The following is a 22,689-nucleotide window of genomic DNA, read 5'->3' as shown; positions in this document are numbered from 1 at the left end:
CACGCCCGGCTAACTTGTATTTTCAGTAGTAGAGACATGGTTTCACCATGTTGGCCGGGCTGGTCTCAAATTCCTGACCTCAAGTTATTTGCCCGCCTTGGCCTCCCAAAGTGCTGGGATTACGGGCGTGAGCCACCGCATCCAGCTGAAAAGCAGCTCCAGTAGGGCAAGGCTGCCTTGCCCTGGCTGCTGTCAATCATTGCATTCATTCCCCAGGAGAGGCCCATTCCTCAGTGCTGGCTCTGCAGTCACTGCAGGGCCAGCACTCTTCTCCCAAATTGTGATTGCCCCAGATGCTGTCTCCACGGGCCTGGTGGACCGAATGTCCAGGTGTCCCCAGACCTGACTCAGACACAGCAGGGCGGGATACCCAAGGGCCCTCACTCTCACGGCCCGGTCCACTGCTCCCAGCTGGCCCTTTGCGCAAATAGGATGGCTCCTTATCACACGGCCACAAGTTCCCCTGGGGAAACGTGCCACAGCATCGGCACTGGATGGAGGGTCTGGGGAGCCCCGGATGACATGGGGCCACCTCCGGCTGTGCTGTCCTGGGGTATCTGCAAAGGCCCTCAGGCGTGGTGTGTTCTAAATCCCCCACTTGCCACCTGCCCAGCCCTCCAGGGCCTACCTTGTCAGCAATGTCCTCCTCTGGGCTCTCCACGAGCTCGGGCGAAGGGTCCTCCAGGGCCTCCATGGTCAGGGCCCCTGACTGGTGCAGGTACCTACGGAAAAGGCACAACAGCAGAGGGAAGAAAGGGAAAAGCCACAGGACACGCTCTGTCAGCAGGAGCACTTCCAGGTCAATCTGAAAAGCAGGCAGCAGCATCGTGGGGGACAGGTCCTCCCCCTGTCCTGGTCGGTGGTCTCCTTCCAATTAAAACACTACGTACAGTGGGGGTCCCAGGCCGGACATCTGTGCCAGGAGCTGGGGGCAAGCAGCCCGTGCTCTGTGGTCTGAGTCCTCCAGGCGCTCTTTGGAGCCCGACAGAACACGACCTCAGTCCCAGCCAGTGAACAGCAGAGAGGACTTTGTACTCGGGTACAATAAAACATGGTGCCCTTCTTCGAGGAGACATGAACAATCTCGTCTCTACCAGAGGCCTGTGAGATATCAGCTAAGGACCTCGACCTGCATACACCTCCCACATGCACATTCTTGATCTTGGACTTTCACAGGTGCTCTCCGTGGCAGGAACGGTGAGGGTCCTAGGAAAGGTGTGGATCCCAGAAGTCTCACTCAGTGTCACCCTCAAGGACACACTGGGAACCTGGTCCAACCAAGTCCAGGAAGGCACCAGACGCAGTGTCCTCTGTGGCAATAGCTCCTGTCGACGCACCCGCAGCCCTGTAGGCCATGCCGGGTACTACCCAGGCCAGGCTCAGGGACACTCAGCCCTGTGGTCCTGTGTGGATCCAAAGGCCCACAGGCTGTGGCCCTGGGGCAGAAGCTTCTCCAGGGAGTGTGAACTTAGGTGTGCAGTAAATGGGTGCTCATGATCACCACATGGCCAGATTACCTGCAGTGAATCTGCACCAACCCTAACTTGCTGGGAGTACAGAAAAGGAACACTGCACATAAATGCCAACAGCAAAGTGGCGTGTTGAGTTCTTTATACATCCTGGGAGCCTCAGTAGTGAGCCGTGTGACCCTGAGAAAGCACTGACCCTCTCCTGAGCCTTCCTTGCCTATGAAATGGGGAACTAGAGGCAATCTGAGGTTTAACCAAGGTCAGGCACACAAACAGCTTGGCTAGAAACACAGCAGAGTAAGAATTCAATAAAATGCTAATATATTTGCCCTGAAAACGTCTATCAAGTGTATGAAATTCGATTTGCTTTTCAGTACCAACTAAGCTTGAACATTTCCATTTTTTTCCCCATAAATGCTCTGAGAGGGAAAAAGGAAGGGCATCTTCACCCCTGGAGACCACAAGCCCTGTGAACGAGCACCAGCTGGGACACACAAGCGCCCTTTGGGGACTCGGCGGATTTCATCAACTTCTCAAAAGCTGCTGCCGACAGACATCATGCTCTTGGCCAGTCGTGGCTCTTCAACACCCACGACCTTGCCCCCAGACATGAGCCACTCCAGGCAGGACGCTGCGTCCCAGAGCCCATCCTGAGGAGAGGCCGCAGCCTGGGGCCTGTCAGCAGTTCTCAGCTGTCCTAGAGGCGCAGGTGCTCCTGGGGCTGACTCAGGGATGGGAGGCCCAGCCATCCCCAGGCACCCAGTGTGCAGCCACCACACATGGCCACCAGCGTGAGGCAGAGGGTCCTCGCTTATTTAAATCCCCCAGAAAGAGGGACTCTCCAGCTACACCCCACTCTCACTTGGGAGGACTCTCCCCCACCCCGAGAGGGAGCTATGAAAAAGCCTGATCTGCCCTAAAGGGCAGTATAGTAGGTCAAGCCTGGTCAGTGAGCCAGGAGGTACTGGGGTCCCTGAGGCCTCCCACCCAGGGCCACAGGCCTGCTTTGAGCCCTTCCTCCTGCCCTGATGGAGTCCGCTCTTCCCGGAGCCCTATCCCTGCACACACGGCAGACTGGAGAAAACCCCTTCCATCTCACAGTCGGGGAGGAGCCAGGCTGAGAGCTTAGCAACGCGGCAGGCCCGGGGGCTGTAACAGCTGCCGCAGGACCCACCATCGCAGCAACAGTGCAGTGAGAAGGGCTGAGAACTGTGAGAGGCCAATCACCATGGTTCTTTTGTGCTTTAGCCTCTTGTGGCCCATTTGGGGCAAAACAGCAGATTACATGTTACATTATATATATTTACATGTGGACAGACATATATACTGCACAATATGCCTCTTTTTATAAACTCTAACTACACATAACTGCAGATTGGGCTTTTTTTATACTGAAGGGTATCCATGAAGGAAACCCTAAACTTTAAAGGGTATTTCTGACACAAGCCATGACAGCCAGCTGCAGGCTGCACGCCATCCTAGGCGTGGAAGGCCTCAAGGAGATGCTCCAGCTGGCCTTGACTGGCCTTTCGTGTCACCAGCTGCAGCCTGTCTGGAGTGAAAGACTTGATGAAATGAGAAGGGAGGTGATGCTGAAGTGGTAACAGAAGTATAGGTAGAGTTCATGTCACATACCTAAGAGCTCAATGCTTTTCTAAGAGGGGTGAGCAGGAAGGTGGTTAGAAAAAAATGCATGATGACGTTCACCTCTGCTTCCTCTAGCCCCCAGCCTCTAAGATGATAGAAAATGGAAAACAGGTGGGGTGCATGTGGCTCACACCTGTAATCCCAGCACTCCGGGAGGCAGAGGTGGGGGAATGCTTAAGCCCAGGAGTTCAAGACCAGTCTGGGCAACTCAGTAAAACCCCTGTCTCCACAAATTATCTAGGCATGGTGGCATGCGCCTGTGGTCCCGGCTGCTCAGGAGGCTGAGGCGGAAGGACTGTCTGAGTTGGGAGGTCTGGGAGGTCAAGACTGTAGTGAGCAGTGATCACATCACTGCACTCCAGCCTGGGTGACAGAGCAAGACTGTCTCAAAAAGAGAAGAGAAGAGAAACGAAAAGAAAAAGTTTCCATCCTTGGCCAGGTGTGACAGCTCATGCCTGTGATCCCAGCACTTTGGGAGGCCAAGGTGGGAGGATCGCTTACGCCCAGGAGTTTAAAACCAGCCTGGGCAACATAGTGAAAATCCATCTCTACTAAAAATTAAAAGACTAGCCGGGCATGGCAATGCACACCTGTAGTCCCAGGTACTTGGGAGGATGGAGCAAGCCTGGGAGGTACAGGCTGCAGTGAGCTGTGATTGTGCCATGGTACTTTGGCCCGGTTGACAGAGCAAGGCAATGTCTCAAAATAAAAGAAAATGGAAAACAAAAGGTTTCCGTCCTTGGCTGGATGTGGTGGCTCAAATCCGTAGTCCCAGAACTTTGGGAGGCTGAGGTGGGATGATCACATGAGCCCAGGGAGTCTGGGGCTATCGTGAGCTATGGCTGCACCTGTGAACACCAATGCACTACAGCCTGGGCAACACGGCAAGACCTTGTCTATTTTTCTTTATTTTTATTTTTTCCTAGAGACAGGGTTTCACTATGTTGCCCAGGCTGATCACAAAGAAACCAAGTCAGAAAGGTTCAACTTCATGGTAGCAACTCCAAGGTGAGCAATGCCTTCAAAATCTTACCAGAAAACTATCCAAACTCACAGTCCAAACCAATGCAGTCTCAAGTTTATCTTCTGGGCACCCTTTTTCTCAAGAAGCTACAGAAAGATGTGCTGGACAAAAAATGGAGAAAACAAACAAGCGGGAAGAAGGGGCCAGGGTGCTACAGAATCCAACCCCCAAAACAAAGGAACATCTTTGTTCCTTTGCCATCTTTCACAGCAGGAAGCCAACAGATCTACGCATAGCTGAAAAATGAAGAAACAGTCTTTAGGAATTGGAGTCAGGCCCAGCCCTCACCTTCAACTCACCTTGGGGAGCTGCCCAGACCCAGCTTTGAGAAGCCAGGCTCCTCACTGGGTCTCGCCACCTTAGAGCCAACCTAGAGCAGACATTTGGAAATCTGGCCCCTTCCAGATCTTGCAGTGAGCACAGAACAGGCCCAGCACCAAAAGCTTCTGACATGTACCTCCTGGTCACAAATCCGGGTCCAAATTCACAGACTTGGAAACCCTTTCGCAACACCCCTCTCAGGAGGCTGGCTGAAGGTTCAGCTCAAAGCCATGAAAAGTAACTTGCAGGAGTTTAAGAAATTCCATGGAAAAGAACATTTTCTAAACTGTTTTTTTTTTTTAAACTATGATTAATAATCCACTTCAGAAGAACGTTTTTCAGTAGGACCCACCTACCTTGCCACCTTCTTGCTGGAGAGCCGCTTTGTCGGACTGTGCAGAAAACAAAATAAACAGGAAAACTGTGTTAGAGAGGAGCAGGAGGAAGCAGGAAACTCAGGCCTTGGACATACAGGGCGGCGGTCTTTCAGTGGCGCTCCTGGCATGCAGGGCCCCCCAGGCAAGCCCATGCACAAACGCTCACTCAGCAAGACAGCAAGGACATGGGCAGTGCCGGGTGGGGCTGCACACCGCTCGTTACTCCAGCCCCAAAGAGGCTTCCAGATGCACCCACTCCAGGCCGCAATTGAGGGGCCAGCACCACACCTGGTCCCGCCAGCTGGCCAACCTGTCCCAATGCTTCTGAAGCCAAATTACCCCCAAACTCTTGGCCTTTGGAGGCCCCCATGTGAAAAGTGACCCAGGCCCCGCCATGACAGTAGAGTTTGCCTCTGGCTTCAACCTCGACACTGATGCGTCAGGCTCAGAGCGCCTGCCCAGGCATCAGTTTGGAAGCTTTTCCCACTGCCATTTCAGGGCAGTAAATGTGGCCAAGTACACATCATCTGTCTGATTTAAACATCTGCAGTGGCACATGGGCCGAACTTACCTTCTCTCTCATTTCTGAGGTCCATAGTTGTAATTTCCAATCTAGCTGCTAAACTATTAGCCTCAGCCTGCAAGAAGACACACGTCCCCTGGGGCCTGAGAACTGAAACTCAAAAGCCACATCTCTCTTCAGTTTACTTGTCTGAAAAACACTTATGATATTCTTTCTAAGGTCAGGCAGAAAAATCTCCTGAAGGAGTCAGCTCCTGTGCCAGCTGTTAATGTAGGGACCCCCAGCTCCAAGTCCAACCTTTTTACCTGCCTGGTAGCAGAGCTGGGCCCTTAGCAGGCTCTTCCTCTGTGTAGCAGAGGGAGCCGTGGAACAAGCACAGCAGGAAGCAGTTTGCCTCCTGGATCTGACCACTTTCTGCAGGGCCCTCCAACACATGCAGCCTCCCTGGCACCCACTCCAGGGAGCGTCCTGCCCACTGCAGCCAGTGGCCAGACTCCCCTCAGGTAACTGTGCTCTACTGGGTGCCCCTGCCAAGCGTCCTGCAAGAGAAAAGCTTTCCTGGCAGCCAGGAGGCAGGTTCCCCACAAGCCTTGACAGCACAGTGGTCTCACCCACCGCAGACCTCAGCCCTGGGTGGCAGTGGCTACAGCTGGGGGACCCGGCGGCTGCACCTGTGGCTGCTGTCCCTATGCTCTGCAGAGTTCTTTTACTCATCCTAGCCAGTGCCTCATTACTCCAAATACCTGTGAAAGTCATTCTTTTTCTTTCCCTAATGATTTTTAAATTTTTTTGTTTGTATTATTTTTTTAATTAATTTATTTATTTTTATTTTATTTTATTTATTTATTTTTTCCCATAAGAATGAGATGGAAGGTCTGAGGACAGAGAGCTCTAGATGCCCTATTCAATTTTTTTTTTTTTTTTTTAGAAAGAGAGAAAGAAAGAAAGAGAAATAAAAAAAAAAGAAAAAGAAAAAAAAAAGAATGAAGGAGAGGAAGAAAGAGGAAGAGGAAGAGGGAGAGAGAACAGGGGTGTTGCTTTATTGCCCGGGGTAGAATGCAGCCTAAAAATGGGTATGCCTTAATTGTGTTTAATAATAGAGGCATGGAAAAAAAAAAAAGAGGAAAGAAAATAATTAACAAGCAGCCAACCAATATTTCATTTAAACCTGTAAATAGGTGTGATGTAGTACTGATAGGAGTGTATATTTTGTGTATTTAAAGCGGAGAGTTCTATAAATGTTAATTAAGTCTACTTGTTCCAGATCTGAGTTCAAGTCCTGAATATCGATGTTAACTTTCTGTCTCATTGATCTGTCAAATATTAATGTTGAAGTCTCCCACTATTATTGTGTGGGAGTCCAAGTCTCTTTATAAGTCTTATATATCTGGATATTCCTGCATTGGGTGCGTATATATCTAGGATCTTTAGCTCTTCTTGTTACATTGATCCTTTTATTATGTAATATCCTTCTTTGCTTCTTTTGATCTTTGTTGCTTTAACGTCTATTTTATCAGCAAAAATTGCAACTCCTGCTTTCTATTTATTTATTTATTTTTGCGCTCCATTTGGTTGGTAAATTTTTCTCCATCCGTTTGTTTTGAATCTTTGTGTATCCTTGCATGTGAGATGGGTCTGGATGTAGCATACCAATGGGTCTTGGCTTTTTTTGCCTGTCTCTGTCTTTGGATTGGGGGATTTAGTTGATTTAAATTTAGAATTAAGGCCGGGCGCGGTGGCTCATGCCTGTAATCCCAGCACTTTGGGAGGCCGAGGCGGGTGGATCACGAGGTCAAGAGATCGAGACCATCCTGGTCAACATGGTGAAACCCCGTCTCTACTAAAAATACAAAAAATCAGCTGGGCCTGGTGGCGCGTGCCTGTAATACCAGCTACTCAGGGGGCTGAGGCAGGAGAATTGCCTGAACCCAGGAGGCGGAGGTTGCGGTGAGCCGAGATTGCGCCATTGCACTCCAGCCTGGGTAACAAGAGCAAAACTCCAACTCAAAATAAATAAATAAATACATAAATAAATTTAGAATTAATAACAATATATGTGAGTTTGATACTGCCATTTAATGTTAGCTGGCTGTTTTGCCCATTAATTGATGCAAGTTCTTAATTATGTTGATGTTCTTTATTTTTTGGTATTTTTTTAGAAAGGCTGATACTGGTTGTTCCTTTCTATTTGTAGTGGTTCTTTCAGAAGCTCTTGTAAAGCAGGCCTGGTGGTGATGAAATCTCTGAGTGCTTGCTTGCTCACAAAAGACCCTATTCCTCCTTCGCCTATGAAGCTTAGTTTGGCTGGAGGTAAATTTCTGAGTTGAAAGTTCTTTTCTTTAAGGATGCTGAACATTGGCCCCCACTCTATTCTGTCTTGTAGGGTTTCCGCTGAGAGATCTGCTGTGAGCCCGACAAGCCTCCCTTTATGGGTAACCTGACCTTTCTCTCTGGCTGCCCTCCGTATTTTCGCTTTCAATTCAACCCAGGTGAATTCTGGTGATTATGTGCCTTGAGGTTGGTCTTCTTGAGGAATATCTTTGTGGTGTTCTCTGTGTTACCTGGAGTTGAATATTGTCCTGCCTTGCTAGGTTGGGAAAGTTTTCCTGAATAATATCCTGAAGCGTATTTTCCAGCTTGGATTGATTCTCTTCGTCACATTCAGGTACACCTAACCAGCGTAGATTAGGTCTTTTCACATAGTCCCATATTTCTTGGAGACTTTGCTCGTTCTTTTTTATCCTTTTTTCTCTAATCTTGTCTTTTTGTTTTATTTCATTAAGTTGGTCTTCGAACTCTGATATCTTTTCTTCTGCTTGATCAATTCGGCTGTCAAAACTTGTGCATAGTTCGCGAAGTTCTCGTGTTGTTTTTCAACTCCATTAATTCACTTATTTTCCTCTCTAAATTGTGTGTTATTGTTAACATTTCGTCAAACCTTTTTTCAAAGTTCTTAGTTTCTTTGCATTGGGTTAGAACAAGTTGTTTTAATTCCCAGAAGTTTCTTATCATCCACTTTTTAAAGCCTGCTTCTGCTAATGGAACACAGTCTTTCTCCATCAGGCTTTATTTTTTTAAAGATGGGGTTTCACCCTGTTGGTCAGGCTGGTCTTGAACTCCCGACCTCAGGTGATCTGCCCACCTTGGCCTCCAAAGTGCTTGGATTATAGGTGTGAGCCACCACGCCCGGCCTATTTTTTTTTTTTTTTGAGACAGATTCTTGCTTTGTCGCCCAGGCTGGAGTGCAGTGGTACAGTCTTGGCTCACTGCAACCTCCGACTCCCGGGTTCAAGCAATTCTTCTGCCTCAGCCTCCCGAGTAGCTGGGATTACAGACACAAGCGACCATCTGGCTAATTTTTTGTATATTTAATAGAGGCAGGTTTTCACTGTGTTAGCCAGGATGGTCTCGATCTCCTGACCTCATGATCCGCCTGCGTCAGCCTCCCAAAGTGCTGGGCTTACAGGCATGAGCCACTGCATCCGGCCATTTGTTTGTATTATTATCTTTTTTTAGAGACAGGGTCTCTCTCTGTGGCCCAGGCTGAAGTGCAGTGGTGCAACCACAGCTCACTGCAGCCTCTACCTCCCAGTCATGTGATCCTCCCGCCTCAGGCTCCCAAAGCACTGGGATAACAGACACGCGCACCACCACACCCCGCTCATTCTTTGTATTAAACTTTCCCTGTTCAAATTACTGTGTAACTCTCCTTTCCTGACTGGAGGCTAATAATATATATTCTAATACAGCTGTTTTTTAAAAAATGTTTTCTTTTTGAGAAGGAGTCTCACTGTGTTGCCCAGCCTGGAGTGCAGTGTTACAATCTTGGCTCACTGCAACGTCCACCTCCTGGATTCAAGTGATTCTCATGCCTCAGCTACCTGAGTCGCTGGAATTACAGGCATGTGCCACCCTGCCTAGCTAATTTTTGTATTTCTAGTAGAGACGGGGTTCCACCATGTTGGCCAGGCTGGTCTACAACTCCTGGGTTCAAGTGATCTGCCCACCTTGGCCTCCAAAAGCACTGGGATTACAGGTGTGAGCTGCCCTGCCCGGCCTTAATAGAAATCTAATTTTATCCTATTATTTTTGAGACTCCCTAGAACTAACAGGACAGGACAGACTCATCATTCAATTTACCTACTGACTCTCAGGGCCTGGACTGACAGCCCAGCAGCGTTTACAATTTGAAAATATACCTCCAGGTACAGCACACGTCTTAGTTTCTACAAAATGAAGTGTTTTTAGAGGCTCCAGGGTACCTGGAAAATGCAACAGTTGTGGGCCTGTTTTGAGGTTTACCACTGGACACTGTATCTGACATCAAAGCTTCCAGAGGTGAGCTGGACTAAATCACCTCTTGTCGCCCACAAAGCATGACCAAGTTAAGTTTACTTTCAGGAAATTCCATGGAAACCAAAACTGATTTCCCCTAAAATTGAGGGTAGTGGATCTTTGTAATCATCACCAGATTCTGGATGGCCTCAAGTCTCCCAGGAAGGCCCTCTTCAAAGAGCATTTCCGCTTTCTCCTCATGCTGCCAAGACCCCCTGGTGCTCCAGAATGGCCATCAGGCCTGGGTGCCACCCCTGCCCTCCCATCTGAATGGGCACTGGCTGGAGGCCCTGTGTTTCGAAGCATTTCACGGAACATAAGAAGAGTTAAGTTGCGCTGGAAATGGAACTAGATGCAGGACAGAAGCCTCAATAAGGCTGTGAGCAGTGAGCGCCTACCACCAAGGCCTTGGCAGAAGCCCCCTGGGGGCAGGGGCAGGCTCAAGACAGGTCAGCAGTTTCACACAGACCCCTAAACATGCTGGAGCTATCAGGATAGATCGCCTTTACAAACCCTCCCAATTGGCCAAGGCCCGTTCTTCAGGAAGCTGGCCCAGATCTCCAGCATGAGCCTGCCTGCTCACTCACCTCCTCTGCTAGGCTGGGGCTGCTGTGGAGAGCTCCAAAGTGGCCCATCGCTTCTCCAGACCCTCCTTGAGAGCTGCCTACCCAGGGGTTTCCCCAAAGGCTTTACCGCAAGCGAAATCAACAAGATCCCTAACAGGCACATCAATATGTGCAAACCACCCAAAAATGTCTCTGTAACTGGAGGTTAGCCATGGGGAGTCAGCCACAGGAGCTCCCCTGCCGAGACACAGGGATGGAGCTCCCTTACACACTCACTGTGAGTATACAAAACCCCACTTAAACTAACATTCCTGAAAGCTGTACACATCTGTTCTTAAAGACCAAATCTTTACATTTCCCAACTCTGTCTCATGAGCTCAATGAAAGAAATCTTTTAGTAAAATGCAGAAAGTATCCTCTTTCAGACACAGGACAGTACAGCTTGCAAAGGCTCATCACCCTCCCACCAAGACAAGCAGCTGCCTGGGCTGCGCATGCATGAGAGGAGGCGGGGCCCTGGCGGCCCAAGGCATGCAGGGGAGTAGGCGGGGCCCTGGCGGCCCAAGGCATGCAGGGGAGTAGGCAGGGCCCTGGCGGCCCACGCATGCAGGGGAAGAGGCGGGGCCACAGGGAGAGTCCCGTGGCCTGAGTGGCTCCTGGTCGCCTCGGGGCAACCAGGCCAGTCCTCAGGAAGCACTGGAGTCCGGTCAGGCCCTAGAGGGGGCTGTGGGCATCACCAGTCCCCCGCACCCTGGAAACAGACAGCAAGGCCAGGCACTGGTCAGTTACCTATTCATTTCAAGATCACTCAGGCGGGCGGAAAGATCCTCAAGGCGGTTGATTTGTTTGTGGCACTGGCTACAGTAAAACTCAAACGCCTCATCAGTGAGGATGCTGTGCAGCTTTGCGGCAAGAGGGTCAGTGCTAGAGAGACAGAAGCATCCGTTCAGGAGAGGGTGGGGACCCATGGGGCCATCTGTGACTCTGCACAAGGGGCTGAGGACAGGACAGGACAGGACACGGTGCGGAACAAAAGCACGTGGTGAGAGAATGGGCTGTGGACTGTTCTGGCTCTTGCCTTTAGAACACCGTGAGCCCACAACCCTCAGCTGCCACCAGGCACCCAGGACAGGCACCGGCTGGAGCAGCAGGGGGCCCTGCACACACCTGCTCCTCTGGGTCAGGCACCAAGAACAAAGCAGGAGCAGCCTGAGAGCGTCCTCGAAAATCAAAAACCCTTCTTTAACAAGAAGGTAAACAATCACACTGCTTTCTCTTTTGGCAAAAACACGTGAATGTGGCAGCAAAGCATGTCTCCAGGTACACTTTTACTCAGTGTGCTGTTTGTGATTACTCCAAAAACCACCTCTAGCAAAAGCTACGCATGAATGGTACATCTACAATAGTTGTGTCATTTTTAAAATGTGCATTAAAGTCGGGCACCATAGGTAGCTCATGCTTATAATTCCAGCAATGTGGGAGACCTAGCTGGGTGGGTCACTTGAGCTCAGGAGTTTGAGACCAACCTGGGCAACAGTGAGACCCTGTCTCTACAAAATAATACAAAAATTAGCCTGGCGTGGCAGCTGACACCTATAGTCCCAGCTACTCAGGAGCCTGAGATGGGAGGATCATGTGAGCCCAGGGAGATTGAAGCTGCAGTGAGCGGTGCTTACGCCACTGCAGCCTGGGCAATAGAGTGAGATCCTGCCTCAAAAAATAAAAACAAAAATTAAAAAAAAAAACGACATATGTTAAAACTCAGTGTTCTGGCTGGGCGTGGTGGCTCATGCCTGTAATCCAAGCACTTTGGAGGCCAAGGCCAGTGAATCACCTGGGGTCGGCAGTTCAAAACCAGGTTGACCAACATGGTGAAACCCCGTTTTTAAAAAACACAAAAAAACTCAGTGTTCTATTTCATGGTGGTACACTAGCTACTCTCCCTGTGACTTCACCTCCATGGGCTTCTTGGGTACTGGCAGGGGGTGACGGGCAGGCAAAGGTGCAAAGGCAGTCTCATCTCGGGCACTGGGACCCAGGGACTATGGGAAACCATGTGGAAGCTCAAGTTAAAGAAAGGTGAAAAGTGACACATACAACGTAGCATAGACATTACACCTTAAACAGGCAACAATGAAAACACTGAACAAGAGACAGGGACAAACTAAACCCTGGAGGAAGAGATGATTACCAAGCACAGAGACACAGAGTTCAGAAACGCCCAGTCTTCTGGCCCTTGTCCTGACACCAGGCGCTGGGAGAGGAACGCGCAGTGCCTCTGAGGACCACCTGCGATGCCTCACACACGCACAACTCTCCCAGGGCGCTTGCCGGGACCAACCAGCACATAGGATACCTGTGCAGGGGACCCCACACCCAGGGCTGAGGGGCGGCTTGGGGAGGGCACATGGGGAATGAGAGGGGGACCCTGTGGGCAGACAAGGTGCTCAGCATAAGGAGTGGCCCCTCCTGCACTGCCCTCCACCCACCTTCCCTGTGCCTCTGGGCCTCAGTAACAGCAGGTGGGCAGTGGGCAAGGAAGGACTCTTTCGGCTGCTTAAAGAGACGGCCTCGGCCAGGCGTGGTGGCTCGCACCTGTAATCCCAGTGCTTTGGGAGGCCAAGGTAGGAGGATCACGAGGTCAGAAGTTTGAGACCAGCCTGGCCAACAAAATGAAACCCAATTTCTACTAAAAGTACAAAAAATAAGCAGGGCATGGTGGTGAGCGCCTGTAATCCCAACTACTCAGGAGGCTGAGGCAGGAGAATTGCTTGAGCCCAGGAGGCAGAGGTTGCAGAGAGCCAAGATCACACCACCACACTCCAGATCAGGCAAAAGGTCGAGACTCCCATCTCAAAAAAAAAAAAAAAAAAAAAGAAAAAGAGGACTAAGCGTTACTGCTGGCAAAGATGGAGAACAAGAACCCCACAGCAAAGGGGTGAGGGGATTGAAGTGACAGCCCCATCAGCCAGGTGAGGGTCTCCCTGAAGTCAGGAGCGTCCTCAAGGGACTGATCCCCCACTCGGGGGCCCCAAGCCCTCAGACGTGGGTGCCTAAGACCCCATGTTTGGATCCAAACCAAGAGGACTCTGGATGCCTGTGAGCAGGCTTCTCGGCTGCCGGATGTCATGCTTCTATTTATTCAAAGCCACAACTTTCCAGTTCGGGGATGTCAGGTATTTACAAGGAAATGAATCCAAAGACTGACTTGTGATCTCAAGGCCTCCCTGAAAAGCCTGCACAGACCACAATGTGATCCACAGCTCACAGCTAAGGAACCCGCAAGCTGAGTATCCGAACACAGCTCTATACCAAGATTCCGCTGAGGCCTCAGAGATTTGGAGTGATCTGGGGATGTAGCTGGATGAGAGGAACTTCACCCAGCTTTCATTCAGGTATAAATTTAAAATTTTTGAATATGGTTTATTTAATCACATTCCATGAAGGAAAGGAAGTTCTCTTTTACCAAAGTACGAACCAAAAAGGGAAACTTCAGATAACTAACCACAGGAAGGAGGAGGTGGAGTCTGCACCAGCACAAGGTGGCATTACCTGGGCGTGAGGAAAGTGGGGTCACTGCAGCCGAGCTGCCCGTTGCACAGGGTCTCTGGGGACAGCTCTGCCTCACTGCCTTCACCGTAGTCCTCAAAGTGCTCCTCGCCCCCGATCACCGTGATGACAGACTGGCCACGCGGGTAGGGCCTGCAAAGGAAAACAGAAATGATGTCTTCTGACTGAAGGCCATGGGCACCCCTGAGTTGAGGGTGTGGAAGGTGCCTTCCAGAGGGTGTGCTAGAAGCCACACTTGAGTCCTGGGAACCACCTTAAAAAAAGAGGCGGGGCCGGGCACAGTGGCTCACACCTGTAATCCCAGCACTTTGGGAGGCCAAGTCAGGCGGATCACGAGGTCAAGAGATCGAGACCATCCTGGCCAACATGGTGAAACCCCGTCTCTACTAAAAATGCAAAAAATGAGCTGGGTGTGGTGGCGTGTGCCTGTAATCCCAGCTACTTGGGAGGCTGAGGCAGGAGAATTGCTTGAACCTGGGAGACGGAGGTTGCAGTGAGCTGAGATCAAGCCACTGCACTCCAGCCTGGCAACAGAACGGAAATATGTCCAAAAAAAAAAAAAAAAAAAAGCAGGCTGGGCGTGGTGCCTCATGCCTGTAATCCCAGCACTTTGGGAGGCCAAGGCAAGCAAATGACTTGAGCTCAGAAGTTCGAGACCAGCCTGGGCAACAGAGGAAGGCCTCATCTACACAAAAGGAATTTAAAATCAGCCAAAAACCACCAGTTTAAATGGCGGCACACACCTGTAGTCCCAGGTACCCAAGAGGCTGAAATGGGAGGATCACTGGAGCCTGGGAGGTGGAGGCTGCAGTGAGCAGTGATGGAACCACTGCACTCCAGCCTGGGCGACAGCAATGCCCTGTCTCAAAGAAAAAAAAAAAGTAAAGAAACAGGTGAAATAGATTATACCAAATTTTTTTTTTGAGATGGAGTCTTGCTCTGTCACCCAGGCTGCAGTACAATGGCGCAATCTCGGCTCTCTGAAACCTCTCCCTCTCAGGTTCAAGCAATTCTCTGCCTTAGCCTCCTGAGTAGCCAGGATTATGGGCACGTGCCACCACACCTAGCTAATTTTTGTATTTTTAGTAGAGATGAGGTTTCACCATCTTGGCCAGGCTGGTCTTGAACTCCTGACCTGGTGATCCACCTGCCTTGGCCTCCCAAAGTGCTGAGATTACAGGTGTGAGCCACCACACCTGGCCCCCAAAATTTTACTTAGCTCAACAGGCAGTCATTTCAAAAATTCCAGCCTCTTCACACTCCTCACTCTGCAGCAAGTGTGGAGTTCTCCCACATCGCGAGTTCTGCAGCCACACACTGGACAGCACAGGTCAACACAGACCAACACCTGGGTTCAAGCACCTCTGCCTCTTCTTTAGGGAGCTGCTGTCCTCACACAACCACTGGGCGACGGAGTTCAAACTTCTGATTTCATCTAAAACTTAACAGCAAATTCCCACCGGGAAAAGGAAGGGGATTCCAAGTACCCATCCTCCTTCTGAAGGGAGTGACTCCTCCACAGCCACGCTCTGGAAAACACAGCGGCCGGGGGCAACGGGACACAGCCGTACCTGTATTTTTTAGGCTACAAGGCGGCAGCTACCTGTCTGCATCAGTCCCCTCTAAAATTAGGCTACATTACAGGAAGACTCTACTTTCTGCTTTTTTTTTTTTTTTTTTATTTTATTGTGATGACGTTGAGCTCTCGTTGCCCAGGGTGGAATGCAATGGTGCAATCTTGGGTGATCCACCTGCCTCGACCTCCCAAAGTGTTGGGATTACAGGCATGAGCTAGCATGCCCGGCTCTATTTTCTGTTTCTTCTGATTGCTTGTTTTACCAACAGGCTCAGACGCTATGACAGAAAACTACCCTCTGAGGGGAGGAGAATCAGCGAGAGGAAAGCACACTGGTCCATCAGCCAGGAGGCCTTTCCCCACCTCCCCGGGGCCAACGTGGGTGAAGCCTGCTCCTCCCTCAAAAGCATTGACAAGGGGCTCAGCACTCCTCACCACCCCATCTACTCTTCTGCTCAGGACAGTTTATCCTGATGCTTGACAGGACAGAGGAGGCCTGCACGGAAGGTCACGCTGGGGATCATGAGGCCCATGCTACATGGCAGAGGCTATATAAACCAGACATTAGGCAGGGTACGGTGGGTCACGCCTGTAATCCCAGCACTTTGGGAGGCTGAGGCAGCCAGATCACGAGATCACGAGTTCAAGACCAGCCTGGCTAACATAGTGAAACCCAGTTTCTACAAAAAATACGAAACAAATTTAGCCAGGCATGGTGGCAGGCACCTGTAGTCCCAGTTACTTGGGAGGCTGAGGCAGAAGAATAGCAATTCTCTGGGAGGAGAAGGTTGCAGTGAGCCGAGATCATGCCACTGCACTCCAGCCTGGGTGACAAAGTGAGACTCGATCTGAAAAATAATTTTTTGAATAAATAAACTGGATGTTCAGTGCATGGAGGTCCAACGTGCTTTCCATGCAAGATCCACAGAAGATGGGCAACACTAGCTAGCAATCAGATCCAGCCACCAATGAGGTTTTGAAAATGTGTGTTCCTCTAAAAGAGTTATACTTTTTTTTTTTTTTTTAGATGAAGTCTCACTCTATCTCCCAGGCTAGAGTGCAGTGGCACGATCTCAGCTCGCTGCAACTTCCGCCTCCTGGGTTCAAGCGATTCTCCTGCCTTAGCCTCCCAAGTAGCTGGGATTACAGGCTCCCATCACCACGCCCACCAAATTTTTGTATTTTTAGTAGAGGCGGGGTTTCACCAAATTAGCCAGGGTGGTCTCGAACTCCTGACCTCATGATCTGCCTGCCTTGGCCTCCCAAAGTAGTTAGATTTACAGACGTAAGCCACCTTGCCTGGCAAATTTACTTCTTAAAAACTAGTAAGAAAATACACACCTGCAATCCCAGCACTTTGGGATCTTGAGGTAGGCAGTTCCCTGGAGCCCAAAAGTTCCAGACCACCCTGGGCAACATGTCAAGACCCTGTCTCCACGAAAAAAAAAAAAAAATTACCTAGGTGGGGCCGGGTGTGGTGACTCACGCCTATAATCCCAGAAGTTTGGGAAGTCAAGGAGGGCAGATCACTTGAGGCCGGCAGTTTGAGACCAGCCCAGCCAAGATGGTGAAACCCCATCTCTACCAAAAACCCAAAAAATTTAGCCAGGCCTGGTGGCAGGTGCAAGCAGTCCCAGCTACTCAGGAGGCTGAGGGAGGAAAATCACTCGAACCGGGAAGGCAGAGGTTGCAGTGAGCCAAGATCGGGCCACTGCACTCCAGCCTGGGCGACAGAGCAAGACTGTCTCAAAAAACAAAACAAAACAAAAAAATTGGCCGGGCGCGGTGGCTCAAGCCTGTAATCCCAGCACTTTGGGAGGCCGAGGCGGGTGGATCACGAGGTCAAGAGATCGAGACCATCCTGGTCAACATGGTGAAACCCCGTCTCTACTAAAAATACAAAAAAAATTAGCTGGGCATGGTGGCGCATGCCTGTAATCCCAGCGACTCTCAGGAGGCTGGGGCAGGAGAATTGCCTGAACCCGGAAGGCGGAGGTTGCGGTGAGCCGAGATCGCGCCATTGCACTCCAGCCTGGGTAACAAGAGCAAAACTCCGTCCAAAAAAAAAAAAAAAAAAAAAAATTACGTAACTATCATGGATCTGAATATGAAGATAAAACAGTAACACTTTTAAAGGAAAGCATAAGTAAACATCATAGTGACTATATAGTAAGCAAAGATTTATTAAGTGAGTCACAAAAGTGCTAAACATGAAAGAAAAATGGATGAACTGGACCATAGTAAAATTAAAAACATCTGTTCCTCAAAAGGTGAAAAAGAGACCCACAGAGTAAAAGAAAACGAATCTGTGATACACACACCTCATAAAGGACACATATCTAAAGGACTCCTATAATCAGTGAGAAAAACACAGGGGACCCAATAGACCAGTGGGCAAGGCCAAATCCTGCCACGGCCTGTTTCTCAAAATTGTTTCACTAGGACACAGCCATGCTCACTGACCCACATGCCTGTGGCTGCTTTTGCATCACAACAGCAGGGCTGAGAGTTGCCATGGGGGCCACGTGGCCTGAAAGTCTTCTAGAGAAAAAGCCTGCAGACCCCTACAATCAGCCAGCCAGCAGAGGAGCTCCCAACCCTAGGAAAGGGGCACACCTTATCAGTCACCCAGGAAGTGCGAGTAAGAAGCACATGGTACCATCTCTGCACGCCCCACCACAGGTCAACCAGGACAGCAGACATGGCCACGTGCTGCTGAGGTCGGGAAGCCCAGGAGCCTGGGATGCCGGCAACAAGTGACCCTGCAGCCCCTGCAGGAACTTCCTAGGCTGAAGGGACGAGCTCCCGATGACCACCCTGCTTATGTGACACGGTAAAAGCCCCATGAAACTGCATACCTCAACCATACCTCGGCTTTCTGTTGAAACTGCTCTCTGTAACTCCGATGTGACAGGCAAGCAGTCCAAACCCACACTACCTTGGCACCTGCGACTTGTAATAAGTAAATAAGGTCTGTAATTTCCACCCTACCCAGGCAGTGTGTAAACTAACGCTTATCCTGACTTCTGTGAACCACTTAAGTAACAATCGGAATGTCTGAAGCCCCTCACCTTCACGCCCTCCCCCAGGAGGTGGTTTACAGAATGTCCAAAGCCCCTCGCCCCCACCCCCGCCCCGAAGGTGGTTTAAGGGCATAAAAGGTCTTGACACCCTCCTTTTGGGGCCACAGGTTGGACAGACGTGAGTCCTCCGTGGCCGCCAGCAAAAGACCCTGCAATTTGGCATACTTTTGTCTTGGTGTTGACCTTCTGTGCTCGCCCCAGCACAACACTTAGGGCGGTAACATATCCCAAAAGACATGGAATTCCTACAGCAGCTTCACCCTCAAAACCAAAAACAGTAAACTACTCATTGCCGTCAACAGGAGAATAAATTTCAAAGTCACAGCATCTTCATGCAATTTTATAATAATAAAAGTAAACCGTTTACAGCGATGCGCAAAAATAGGGCTGAATCCACAAGCACAAGAGCAAGTGGAAGAAGCCAGGCACAGGGGGGCCTCACTGTGTGAGGGCGCTGAAGGAAGACGCAGGGCCGGTGGAGAGCTGCCTGCCGGCAGGAGCCTAGGAGCCTAGGAGGTCCGCTGGTGCAGGGGGTTTTTTCTTGCCTGAGAACAGGCCCCTGGGAATGGTCAGTTTAAAAAACCTGCTGTTTGTGCACTTACAACATGGGCACTTACTTGTGGGTATATTACGTTGGCAAAAAGACTTAAACTCTGAAATATTTGAAGAGAGGCTGGGCGCAGTGGCTCACGCCTGTAATCCCAGCACTTTGGGAGGCCGAGGCAGGGGATCACGAGGTCAGTAGTTCAAGATTAGCCTGGCCAAGATGGTGAACCCACATCTCTACTAAAAATACAAAAATTAGCTGGATGTGGTGGCAGGCGCCTGTAGTCCCAGCTACCCGGGAGGCTGAGGCAGGAGAATCGCTTGAACGTGGGAGGTAGAGTTTGCAGTGAACCAAGACCACACCACTGCACTCCAGCCTCGGCGACAGAGTGAGACTCTGTCTCAAAAAAAAAAAAGAAAATTTTTTTTTGAAGGGATTTATTCTGAGCCAAATATGAGTGACTAAGCCCGCGAGGCAGGCCCAGGAAACCCTGAGAACATGTGCCCATGGGGATCCGGCTCCAGCCTGGTTTTGTTCATCATGGGGAAATATAAGGCATCCATCATACATGTAAGATGCATGTTAGTTCAGTGAGGAAACATGGGGCAACTGTAAGCAGCCCGACAGGAGGGCTTCCAGGTCAGAAGCAGATGCAAAAATTTTCTGGTTGGCAATTGTTTGAAAGAGTTACTATCTAAAGACTTGGACTCAATAGAAAGGAATACCTGTGCTAAAGAGAAGGGGCTGTGGAGACCAAGGCTTTATCAAGCAGATGAGGCCCCCAGGCGGCCGGCAGCAGCCCTGGGAAGGTGCCAGGCTCCCTCCTGCGTCAGGGAGAAGACCAGGAAGGGAGGAGATTCTCTACAGAGTGCAGACTTTCCCCACAAGAGACAGTCATGTAGGGCCGTTCTGAAACGTCAAAGAAATTTATTTTCGGGTAAAATGCTTTGATTTCTTTCAGGGCCTGCCACCTGTCATGCGACGTTCCACTACAGCCAGGCTGAAATGCGGCGCGCTGCTGCTATAAAAAGTCCGCTTTGTCAGACTCTGTTTAATGTGAATGCTGGTCAGCTCGGCCTGAATTCCAAAGGGACGGGACCTAACAAGGCGTGCCTGACCTCCCCAACCTGACATAGCCTGAACTAGATTTTCAGGTTTCCTGAGGAATGCCTGAGGCTGAGACAGGGGTCCACCAGTTGGTTGAGGGGCTCAGAATTTTTGGTTTACAACTATACTTAAGCACGGTTCGTGGGCCTTCCCAGTAGCACACGGCAACATCTAAAACACTAATTCAGGTGAGCCACCCTACACCTCCCTGATCTGACCTTCTCCCAGACTCCGCCCTTCCCTCTACTCCAGCCCCAATAACTCAATCTGGGGGTTACAGAAATCCTGAGGGCGGGGAACAGGTAGGTAGAAAACATCCTCCTCAGGGTGCTACAAAGGTGACTGGGCTCCAAAACCCTGTTGAGACATTCATTTCTCCTATAATTTCTATCTCTACAGCTAAAGATGCTGAGCAACATTTAAAGCCAGTCATTCTGACAGGGAAGTCAGCTAGGACAGGGCAAGGCGGTGTGGGCTCATCCCAGGAAGGTCAGTCAGGCCTCCATGTGCAAGCCGGGACCCAGGAAGTCTAAAGTCCTGCCTGCCTAGGCGGATCACCTCCCACTCCCACCCCCACCCCGCCCCACCCCCACCCCCACCCCCACCATTATCCCTGACTGGACATAAGCTTCCCCTCACCCCTCCTTGCCATTTTAACTGTTGTTACAATAATGTGAATACTCCTCACCCCACCCCACCATCTTAACTATTGCACCCGCCATTGTAACTGAACTTGTGGTCATGTATACTCCTGGCCCCTACCCACCACTGTAACTGATCCTACTCCGTAACTTTCCACGGCCCACCCCAAACCTACAAAACCAACTCCTATCCCACTGCCCTTTACTAACGCCCTTTTCGGCCTTAGCCCACTTGCACCCAGGTGAATAAACAGCCATGCTGCTCACATAAGGCCTGTTTGCGTGGTCTCTTCATGCAAAGCCCACGTTTTTAACAGTCAGGAGCTACTGCAGGGCCAAGCCCCACCCCCATGTAATGGATACTAAAGAGCACGCACTCCTCCAAGACCCCTATCTGCCCAAGAGACACCTCCACAGGGTGCCACATCCCAACAGCCTCTCCAGGAGGCCCGTGGCGAGGTACAGACCTGCCTGGGAGCAGCAGCAGGGCACCATGGTCGGGCTCCTCCATGGCGTCCAGGCACTCGGAGGGCACTGCCGAGCCACCAGCGCTGTCTGCGTCCCCTTCTGGTTGCAGCTCAGGGTGCACCAGGGTGCTGGTGTCCTCGTCCGTGAAGGTCTCACACTCACTGTAGGTGCTCTCGGAGCCCATGTACGCGCTGTCCGTCACCTCGTTGGCCTAGGAGAGAGTGCGCCAGCAGTCAGTTGGCACCACGTGGGAAGGGAACTGCAAGGCCCCACACCTCACTGCTGCAAGGCCCCGGAGAGGGCAGTGTGGAGGGAGGGGTCTGACACTGGAAGTCCCAACTGTCTGTAGCAGAGACAGCAGAGACATTACTTATAGAACACAATTCAGGTCGAGCGCGGTGGCTCACGCTTGTAATGCCAGTACTTTGAGAGGCCCAGGCGGGTGGACCACCTGAACCCAGGAGTTCAAGACCAGCCTGGGCAACAAAGTGAAACCCGTCTCTACAAAAAATACAAAAATTAACCAGGTATGGTGGTGCATGCCTGTAAGTCCCAGCTACTCAAAAGGCTGACAAAGGAGTTTGGTTTTGGGGTTTTTTTGTTTTTTTTTGTTTTTTGTTTTTAGACAGGGTCTCGCTCTATTGCCCAGGCTGGAGGACAGTGGCATGATCTCGGCTCACTGCAACCTCTGCCTCCTGCGTTCAAGCGATTATCCTGCCTCAGCCTCCCAAGTAGCTGGAAACACAGGTATGCACTATCATGCCCGGTTAATTTTTTATTTTTAGTAGAGACAGGGTTTCACCATGTTGGCCAGGACGGTCTTGAACTCCTGGTCTCCAGTGATCCTCCCACCTCGGCCTCACAAAGTGCTGGGACTACAGGGGTGAGCCACCAAACCTGGCCAGGAGGACCCTTTAAGACCAAAAGCAGTGAGCTGTGATCACACCACTATACTACAACCTGAGTGACAGAAACCCATCTCAAAAAATTAATTAACTAAAAATACTGAGGTCAGAAGTTTGAGACCAGCCTGACCAACATGAAGAAACCCCGTCGCTACTAAAAATACAAAATCAGCTGGGCATGATGGTGTATGCCTGTAATCCCAGCTATACAGGAGGCTGAGAAAGGAACTGCTTGAACCCAGAAGGCAGAGGTTGCTGTGAGACAAGTTCATGCCACTGTGCTCCAGCCTGGGCAGCAAGAGTAACACTCTGTCTCAAAAACAAAAAGGAAATAAATAAATACATAAAATTAGCCGGGTGTAGTGGCACGCACCTGTAATCCCAGCTACTCAGGACGCTGAGGCAGGAGAATTGCTTGAACCTGGAGGGCAGACATTGCAGTGAGCCGAGATCGCACCACTGGGTGACGAAGTGAGCCACTCTCAAAAATGAAAGTAAAATAAATAAAACAAAATTGAACATTTTAAAAA

General features: G+C 50.4%; 1 protein-coding gene across 3 annotated transcripts in view; it reads right to left on the bottom strand.

The window, feature by feature from the left end:
• RAB11FIP3 (RAB11 family interacting protein 3) overlaps nucleotides 1-22,689 on the bottom strand; it is a 108,754-nt gene that overhangs the window by 15,686 nt on the left and 70,379 nt on the right. For 2 of the 3 annotated variants that reach the window (XM_032269377.1, XM_032269378.1), the window contains 4 exons: nucleotides 21,254-21,465; nucleotides 13,815-13,964; nucleotides 4,818-4,853; nucleotides 629-722 (listed from right to left, as the gene is read on the bottom strand). In XM_032269377.1, the coding sequence (XP_032125268.1) occupies nucleotides 629-722; nucleotides 4,818-4,853; nucleotides 13,815-13,964; nucleotides 21,254-21,465 (492 nt within the window). Of the gene's footprint in view, nucleotides 1-628; nucleotides 723-4,817; nucleotides 4,854-11,051; nucleotides 11,187-13,814; nucleotides 13,965-21,253; nucleotides 21,466-22,689 lie in introns of all 3 variants that reach the window. The other variant, XM_032269376.1, reaches the window with a different exon arrangement.

Source organism: Sapajus apella, unplaced genomic scaffold (assembly GCF_009761245.1).
Source record: "Sapajus apella isolate SASKATOON/1434 unplaced genomic scaffold, GSC_monkey_1.0 scaffold192, whole genome shotgun sequence".
In the NCBI taxonomy this organism is placed as follows: Eukaryota; Metazoa; Chordata; class Mammalia; order Primates; family Cebidae; genus Sapajus; species Sapajus apella.
The sequence above is the reverse complement of the archived record's forward strand: the minus strand, read 5'-3'. Positions and strand labels throughout refer to the sequence as shown.